The 9890-nt window shown below is 32.2% G+C and overlaps 1 protein-coding gene across 1 annotated transcript; it reads left to right on the forward strand.

Annotated features, from left to right (window-relative positions):
- Positions 1 to 381: 381 nt before the first annotated feature.
- Positions 382 to 8267, forward strand: LOC110464231. The gene is made up of 3 exons (XM_021519333.1): positions 382 to 522; positions 4144 to 4275; positions 4825 to 8267. Exons 1-3 carry the CDS (start codon positions 462 to 464, stop codon positions 5064 to 5066), a joined length of 435 nt encoding a protein of 144 aa, XP_021375008.1. The 5' UTR covers positions 382 to 461; the 3' UTR covers positions 5067 to 8267.
- Positions 8268 to 9890: the final 1623 nt, after the last annotated feature.

Consider the following 9890-nt stretch of genomic DNA (forward strand, 5'->3'; position numbering starts at 1 on the left):
GACTATCATGACGGAGAGGGGGATTTTTTAGGTCCTGTATTGGATTCCAAGTTTTGTCGTTGTAAAGTTAAGTACTTAAAAGTTGCATCTATAACGAAAATTAGTGATTTATGTTAAGTTATATCGGAAAGAAATAAAGTTTATACGAAAAGTTTTATTTCACAACCGTGAACATTTTGTAATGTAACTGAAATCAATTATTATTTTGAAATACGTTCTACGAAACGGATGGATGAAGGAGTTGTGAAACCCCCGTTCACATTATTAATTATAAACGGCCTACAGTATATCTTCTGGTTCTAGATAACACTGAATTATCGGCCCTGCATATTATATTGCGAAATCGACATCCCCTTTCTGGCCTCTTTGACGTCATATCATTATTACGCATGCGTAGAGTCCTAATTACTTTGGCTGCCAGAAGATCCGCTGTTAGGTCGTGAGAAGCTCCGGTTGACAAAATGAAGAGTTTACTAGCTGCTGCGTTTGCGATTATCACACTGTACTTTATATTTGACAGTGGTAAGTATATTTTTCTGTTGAAGTGTGTGTATTATTTCTTTTCTGATAATATTTCAATGACATTTCACCGGCGCCATGTTGCATGTGTTCAGTAGGCTTTAGCAGTAAGCGCATCGTTTCGCACTGTTTCGTGTGGCATTTCGCGAAATATCTGTGCGTTCTTGTGATTAAATACGATTGTTTTCGTTTTAATTCGATGGTTGTAGATATTTGATCAAATAGTTCATGTATTGGTCGTCTGAACATTGTGCAAATGTAAAAAGTTTAGCGTTGGTACATATCTATCCTTTTGACCTTGATGACGCTACCTGGGCTTGGAGGCCGCTTAGGCACACTGGTCTTACCCATTCACTATATTTACCTGTGTGTTCAAGTTAAAAAGTTCAGATCTTTGACTAGTCCTTTAAAACCTCGAAATTTGTCATCGCTTATATTTGTTATAAGTAATAGCTTATCAGGTCCTTTACTTACTTCTCTATGTCATCAATTTAAAGCAACCTTCCAAATCAGATAGTTAAGTGTATTTTACCTGTGGTTACAGGTATATGGTTCGGTGTGCACTGTATACGTGTTTAACAGGTCCAGTACACTCTGTCGATTGAGCTATTTTCACCTATAAAATAAAGCTGTATTGAGCTATATTTTCTCAGATTTCAATTTTCATTAAATTAAAGCAAAGTGATTTTAAGTCGCATAAAACTATAAAGATTATGGTAATGTTGACTACAAAAAAGCATACATTTAGATGTTTATTTTCATTTTTTATCAATGTTAAATTTTCGGTTTTTTACATCATTATTTTTAAAAAAAGAATACATATCTAATACCTATTTCAGATAGGTCAATGGAGCTATTATAGGTCTTTACAGCATTATAGCTCAATCGGCAGAGTGCACTGGACCTGTTTAATGAAGTTCACATATTTTTTTTTGCTTTTGCTTTTTGTCTTTCATGTGTTAATTGAAGTCCAGCTGATAAGTCTTGGTATTATCAGGTAACATGTATCCAATCTTTTGCCATAAAAAGTACGGAAAAGGGTAAAACGGATCTGTTAAACAGTAAGGCAAGTAGTGTTATGTAATATGATATAAGCAGTCAGCTTTCCAAACAACACTACATGGAAAAAACCCTGGAGTGGTGACTTTATTGTCCTCTAAATCAGCTGTATGTGCCTGAACCAACCTAAGTCTACAGTACTACAATGCCTTCATGTGCAGATATCCCCAGGCACTGTCTGTCATTGGTGTCTTTCCCATAAATTAAATCCCAGACCACAAAGTGACATTTGAGGCATGCCAAGGTAGACAACAGAACAGAAAATGGGTCTCAATGAGCAAGTTATTTTATACAATTCACTTGTTAAATCCAAACAAAAATATATATCATTTTATCCTAGAGTGATACAGTTTGTATGAACAGATATTTCAATCATCCTTATGGAAAATACAATGTATTCAATCTCTTTATCTTAACACACATTTCATATGAATCTGTCTGTCGGGCAAATAAGAAAAAATCAGGGTAGGCACAAAAATACAGGGTTTCAGAAACACCAGATTTTTTTATTTGTCCTCATTATGTTTTTCATCACAATTTTTTCCCTTTCATTTTATACAAGAATACTTGTATTGAAAAAATATACTTAAAAACTATGAGAGTAAGATGCAAATCTTATAAAAAAAATAAGTTCCTATTTACCTCATGACAACTTTAATTTTGCCTCTTCTTAGTACTAAGAGAAACTACTGTTATTATTAAAAACACTGGAAGGTGCTTTATTTTAAATTTGTTTCCAAATCTTTGCTGTAAATTGATTACCTTACAGTTTTCTTGATCAATAATGATTGATACCGTTTGTAAAGCTTTTGATATTTTATTGAATTTAAATCATTTAAAAAAACTTGTGATTGATAAAACCCATATTTTTTAATTCTGATATCAGGAACACACTTAAATCGAGTAAAAAGGAATTAGTTGTTCATTCGTTTCAACGCTGAAAAATTAGCAGAAATCGCGGTTTATAGTGTATATTTTTTACAAGGAAATGATTTTTGGAACAGGTCAGGCAACATCTGGATTCATATAACATTGAATGAATGTTGAGCGTTTAATACTTTATTTATAATTAGTATGCACTTTTTGTTTCTTGTCTTAGTTGATATTTTAACTGCAATATGTTAATAAATTTGCCAAAGAAATGAGAGGTTGATTGAAATCGAACTTGGTGTATTTGGACTAGATGTTTATACTGTTATATTTCAGGATCAGTTTTAAACTTATGATGGTCATTTAACAGTACCAGTAACTGATAGAAAGCGTTTTCTGATTGTGATAATGACTTTCTTTGGTAGTCAGATTTTTATTTTAAAAGCTTACTGATGAAATTTATTACTAAACTAATATACCGTAATAAGGAACAGCAACTGCTTCAAGTGTCTACAAGTTGAAAATACATCGACTTTATTCAAGTTCATTGTTTAATTATTACAGTTGTAAATTGATGATTTAACATCTATGTTTATGACAATTAAAGTTATCGATGGAAACAATATTTACGTTGTTAACAAAAAAAAACCTCATATCGTCCTAACATTGTTTGTGAAAGGCCGAGTTTGAATCTTTCTGTCAATGACAAGTTTACAGTACTGATCTTATATTTTTGGACAACCAAACTAATCTTTTTAGTGCACTGAAGACATACAGTGTGTACTTAATGGCTAGTTTGGAAGGAAGTTAAAACAGGGCCTATCCACATTTATATTTGTCGCACATTTCTATACATTGTTGTGCATGAAATTGGTTCATTGTTTTGGGAAACTGCAGTCATTGTTAATTTTTCAATATTAACTGTAACTGTCAGACTTTAGGAAGATATTGTTCAGGTCAAAAAAATACTTGTTTATCGGCTATCCAATATCCTAAAAACAAATAGGTGTTTGCAGGTAGGCATTTTATTTTATTTTGGAAGATGTTTTTACTATGCTTATATAGAGCGGGAGTCTTTACTTTAACGGTGCATATCACTAAATCCTAATGCAATATACAAATTAGGGCAGGAACAAAAATCTAGTGTAAGTAGGTGTAGCTGAAACACAAGATTTGTTTTACTTGGCCAAGTGTGATGGTTGACTGATAAAAAGTCCACACCTCGTAACAAAATAAAAACATCACAAAAAAGTGCAAACTGGGGTTAATATAATCAAATAATTTAACACATTTAAATAAAAAATCATGATCATTAATATTATCATCATTATCACTGCATATTACACTTGAAGAAATACCTTAACAGAGAATTTTTTGACATGTATCTATGATTAACCAGATTGCATTGGGATACAAGCATTTTTTTGCACACCCATATTTCTTAGACTTTCTATTTTTGAATATGTTATGTATCGCGACCAAATACTGCGAGACCTATCCTGCATTCAATAGCATATTTGTACACCTCTAGCCACTGTCTACGATTCTAGCATCATGAAAATTAACAATTGTTAGTTTATGTAGAAATAATTGTTACAATGACATGGATAATATAAAACAGGATATTTTGATATTTGTTATTATGATTTTTTGGATCCACTATATTATATTTTTTTTCTTTTTCTTTATTTTCAGGTAGCGCGATTAAGTGCTATGAATGCAACTCCTTCTTTCAATCAGATTGTGCAGATTGGTTTGACAACAAAACACACAACTTAGTTGATTGCGGAGATGAAGTCAAAATGTGCCGAAAAATTGTACAGGAAGGTATGTTCAACTAATGCATATAAACTGTATTCATATCCTTCAGCTACATAAATTCATCCTGTTTCGTATAAAAGTGTTGAATTTTGTAATAATTAGGATCCCGTTTAAGTAAATATCCATTGTCAATTTAAATAAAAGTTTTTATAACATTCAATTTTGAATGTAAGTGAGGAGGAAATGAATTCTAACATTAATGACATTTTTTTTGGCAGGAAATAACATATTGTTGCCTTAAAAGCTTCGGCTAACAAAAATGTGCATTTCCTTATTTTTTGCTTGAAAAAGATTTAGAGAAGGTGATATTTGTTTCTTCTAAATATTTCAAAATATTTCACTTTACAAATGGGGATTTAAACTTGGGAGGGGAAGAGAAAAGTTTAAATAAAAGTGTCGCATTGGTCATTTACCAGTGTCTGTTGCACTTATTGTGTCAAATAATGATTCTTGTTGAAATACACATTTTCTATGCTTAATGTTTTCTAATTTCATACAAGTAGTTGTTTGTATTGTCAGAAACACTTTTATAATTGATTTTCATGTTTCTTGCAGTTTACTACAACGATGACTGGGATGTGAGGTACATAAGGCAATGTGCCGCGAGTGGAGAAGTTGGAGATAATGAAGGCCGTAGTTGCAAGGACAGGACAGGCACATATCGTGTCAAAGTCCGATACTGTCACTGTAACAACCAAGAGGGATGTAACGGTGCCAGCAACATCAAAGTTCCTGCCCTTCTTCTTGCCGTGCCACTTCTCACATCAATAGGACTGTTCTTTTCAAAATATTTATGAAATTAAAAATAACTTAGAACTCTTTTTAAACAAATTATCTCAGGGTTTTCACTTAGAAATTCAAAAGACCAGAGATTTAACTGGCAGCTGTAACTGAATTGCTTTTATGTGAGATTCTGTTATCAAGCTGTCAGTTAATGCAGAGAGTGAAAACAGGAGACCAACCACATTTGCATTTTGGGATTCAGAATACTTTGATTAGGACCATAAAAAAACCAAACACAATTCTCTGGCATTTCATCTTTGGGCCAAAACGTGATCATGAAGACATGAGTTCAAGATTTGAAAACCCTGATCTGTTTTGTGGGATAATGGTAATTTTATCTTCTTTGACAGTATATGAAAAGATTCTTTTAAAATACTTTCCTTTCTGTATTGGATTCACTCATTTTGCTTTAGAATAAGATATATATTTGAGCCCTTGCTCAACCAAAAGCTTTAGTTGATGACTCAAAATAAAGCAATAATGTCATTACGGAATAAGGAATCTGAAATGTAAATAAATGTACTTTTTATCTGCAGCTTTTTATTATGGTTGGGGAGAGCAGATTATCATTTTGTTCTGTCCCAATAAATTTATTGTAAATAACTCAAATGGATAATAGCTAGAGCTGTTAATTAGTCTGGATTTTTTTCTTCTGGTTTATATTTTTGTACCATTGATTTTTAATGATAACTGAATTTCCTGTCTGTTGTTAGGGAATTGTTATTAATTTTTTCCTTCAAAAATTATGATTATGTGTATATGCAGTTCTTGATCACCTACGCATACAATTAATCATAAATTATACCTGCATTTTTCTTCTTAGAACTTTTCACAGGTTCGTATTTCAATAAAACAGAATATAGCTAAAATGATATTAAACTGACTAAATCAAGATTCTTTTTGTTCAAAAATTGGCCTGTTTTTTTTTCATTCTATTTTGTTAAAACTGTACATAATATAGGTTCCTATACAGATATTTGTAGACAAATGTTGAAATCTTGAGAGGTGATATAGGAGAACAATATAAACATTTTAACATTATTAATATTACAAAATGCAAATATGTTGTTAACGACTAGCGTCAGATTATTTTAAATTGTTTTAGGATTGGATGAATGCGACTAGTTTAAATATTTGTACTTCACATTGACCTTTTTGTACAATAGATATTGTAAACAGTACCATAAGTTTGTGTTATTTTTAAAATTAAGTAGGAATAATGAAGAAGAACTGTATGGAATTTTTTACTCTTAAGAAAAGCTAATAAACAGCAAAATTTAGCAAAGCCTTGAAAGCTACCAGTATTCCATGTTTAGTGGTATGCCTGTTATCAAAGCTATGTGAAACTGGAAAAAATCTTATAAACTGATGAGAAGAATGTGATATGAATGATTATAGACTTGAATGATATGCACTTAATTGAACTATATATAAAGTTGCAAGGATGAAGGAAGGTAAATTGAACATGTTATGAAGCTGTGAGCAATTTTCCTGTTCGTCTTTTGTGTAGTAATGTGCAAATACTAATTGCTTATTAGTGTACAGTTTTTCCATTCTTTCACAAAAAAACGTTTTTTTATATTGAAAGCATAATATGTATCCTGAAAAATCTTCACTTGATTAATGTGCCATTAGAAATTTTAGCATAGAAATTTATGATGTTGATATTGCCAACAAATTTTATACTTTTAGCATAACCTGAACTGCATCCAAATATAAGATTTAATATCAATAAATTCAGTAATACAGATTAAATTTTGTTGAATAGATATAGAAGTTTCAGCTTCCTTTTGGTTTTATTGTAAAGATTTGTATCACAAATTTCATGTGTTTGGTGTCAGTGGTGCATTTTTTTCCCCTGTACCCTAAGATTTTTCTCCAGTATTCGTCTACTTTGAAAAAGGAATGATTCAGGACATTGTTTGGAAATTTTTACATAAAAGCGTCTTTTTCCAAACAATAGCAGTCATGTTTGACTGGTTTTATTTTTGTTTTTTTGTAAATTGTTTGTGTCATATTTTTTAAAAGAAGAGTATTGATTGTGATCACATGTCATTATTTCCTGAGTGATGTGTTGGGCCGATTTTTTTTTTAAATAGATCTATATTCGGTATGTTTATCTATTCAGAATGAATTGAAGGAGATTGTTACTTTAGATTGTTCATTTGATAGATACATAACACTTTTAAATTGTTGTTTTTTGGAATGCATGATGACTTTTTAGTTGCCGTATAAGGTAACTGTAGTAACACTGGTCACAAGTGCCTAGGGCACTTCGTTGTGTTGATGCAAAATGATTCGTATTAGCTGTGTAGTAGGTTGTGCATACCTTTGTGAGCTTTTAAATTCTCATTGAATGAAATATGTCTAAAGCTGAGAACTCTTTTGTAAGTAATTCAACAACCCTTTATTAGATATAGTCTTTAGCAAAGTACTTCAATAATTACTAAGGTTATGGTTATTCTGGTGTTAAAGATGCGAGACCAGCTTTAGAGATGACACAAAATTAAAAGTGATTAGAACCAATATATTAAACAGTATCATTGATTCTTATTTCATTAAAAAAGGCATTTATATATTAACAATGGAAGTGAATAGTAGAACATAACTTTTTTATTATCTTTGTTGGCATTGTCATAGATAACCATGTGCAATATCATTGTGTGTCATCTTGTATTAAACACGCATACTCAAATTATATCTCAGCACACTAATAACCTAAAATGCTACTGTATACAATGAATTTATACCTCCACCGTTTTAATTCCACGGTCCTCTGATAATGGCTTCTGTAGAAAAGCAAATAAGGTAGCCATCTCTATTTCATATCCAACCCTTGGCCCAAAAATCTGTTTCTTTTGAAACATCTTTTACAAGTTCATAATTATAAATAGAAACATTATCAATTAAGTGTTAATGTACCTTAATAATCAAAGTAGACCAAATTTCTTGAGATGCAATTGTATACATATCAATATCATTCATCAGTATACATGTGTGACATACAAAACTAATATTAATTTCAAAAACTACTTATTTGCTTTTCTGACAAGTCTTCTTGGAGGAGCTAAATTTTTAAAGTGAAATTGCACATTGTAAGGCCGGTTTTATCTGAGCGAGTGTCGTAGAATGTGTGCGAGCAGTGTCCTTACATTCCCGTGTAACTGTTAGGATGTGATCAGGATCTTTTGTGTTAATAAATGATACCATTTCAGTTTATTTGTTTAGTCTCTTTGTGAATTCATAGACAAGTGAATATCCAGAATATCTCACAAATTGCTTTACTATAAAGACGTATTGTTGTGGTCACATGGTCATTATGAATGTGTAAAGTCCAATACACTATATGCCTGGTCTTGGGAGCTAAATATTTCTTTGTAAATTACAGTCTTAATCTAATGAAACGATCCCATTTACAAAAATGTCACAACATGTGTACTATTTCGGTACACCTGTGAAGACATTTTGACTTTGGTTTGTATGTGTTCAGGACAATTTGACTTGTTTATCTGATTAATATTACTGACTGCTGAAAATAATTTAACTGACTATTGAAATTAATTTGTCTAGTACATACTAAGAAATTGACGACATGTACCTGGTTTGCTATATGTATACACTGAACATTTTGAACCAAATACGACATGAGGATACGCTGATGATAATTATGTATTGAATTTACAAAATGCAAGCAGTTAACAATAATATTGTGTTGGAAGGACAGAGGTGAAGATGATATCCTCATTTATTGACCGTTCAAAGCACACATCATCCCTTGGAACAAGAACCATTATTATAACAAAGTGTTGTGTTATGCCAATTAACATGTTTCCTTGGTGTACAGATAACACTAGTATATCACATTCGTGTATAACTGCAGATAATGCTTTAATTATAAACTACGTCTGCGGGGATGTTGCATTCTATAACTATTTAAAAGCCTAATAGTGTCATCTCCATAACATGCATGCAGTTGCTATTTAGTTCGCAAATTCAAGGGCAGATACTGTCTTTCAGTGTGAACGTGGGGAAACTTCCATTAGATGCAGTATGTGTGTTGGCATACTGATGTCTGTTAACCATCCCTGGTTATGTCAAAGTCAGGCAGGTTCCCATGAGTGAATAGTTAAAACAGACCCTATCTAAAATAATACTTCATTTTTTTTTTCAAAACCCCAAAAAGCGGAGTTTTATTCCTATAACTTGTTCTGCATATCAACAAAAAATCATTATTTGTGACACCTACCCTGTGTCCCCATATAAAAGGATTCAAATACATGAAATCGTATTGAAATACATGTAGCTTCTTCCCCTTATACCCCATGACCTTAATGTATGGTGCTATAGCGACAAGCACTGTGCACGCTCGCTGATGTACAGACTGTGACGTAAAGCACTGCACGCTCGCTGATGTACAACCTGTGACGTACATTCATTCTGATGTCTGAACATGTAGTACACATGCCGTGAGGCTGTAGTGCACGACCGACTCCTTCAGCAGCTGTTCCAAATCTTACTGTCATCTTGTTCATCACAACAAGGAGCCAGATGTGCGTTTGTCTATGCTTTCACATTTACCATTACAATCAAGTCTACAGGCTGGTATCTTATTTTTCACCGTCCCAAATGGTTGTTGCAAATTTGCGGTAACATGTTTTTAGGCGCACGTTATAATCCTCAGATGAACCGTGACTTGTATGACAATTAATAACTGAGTGATATTTTGGACACCATATTCAGAAACCTGTTTATAGTATTGCACTATTTCGTATTTGATTTTTAAAACGCCTCTGATATATCCGAACTGAACTCGTAACTTTACAAAAATCTCGTCTTTT

The sequence above is a fragment of the Mizuhopecten yessoensis genome, unplaced genomic scaffold, assembly GCF_002113885.1.
Source record: "Mizuhopecten yessoensis strain PY_sf001 unplaced genomic scaffold, ASM211388v2 scaffold10975, whole genome shotgun sequence".
Taxonomy (NCBI): domain Eukaryota; kingdom Metazoa; phylum Mollusca; class Bivalvia; order Pectinida; family Pectinidae; genus Mizuhopecten; species Mizuhopecten yessoensis.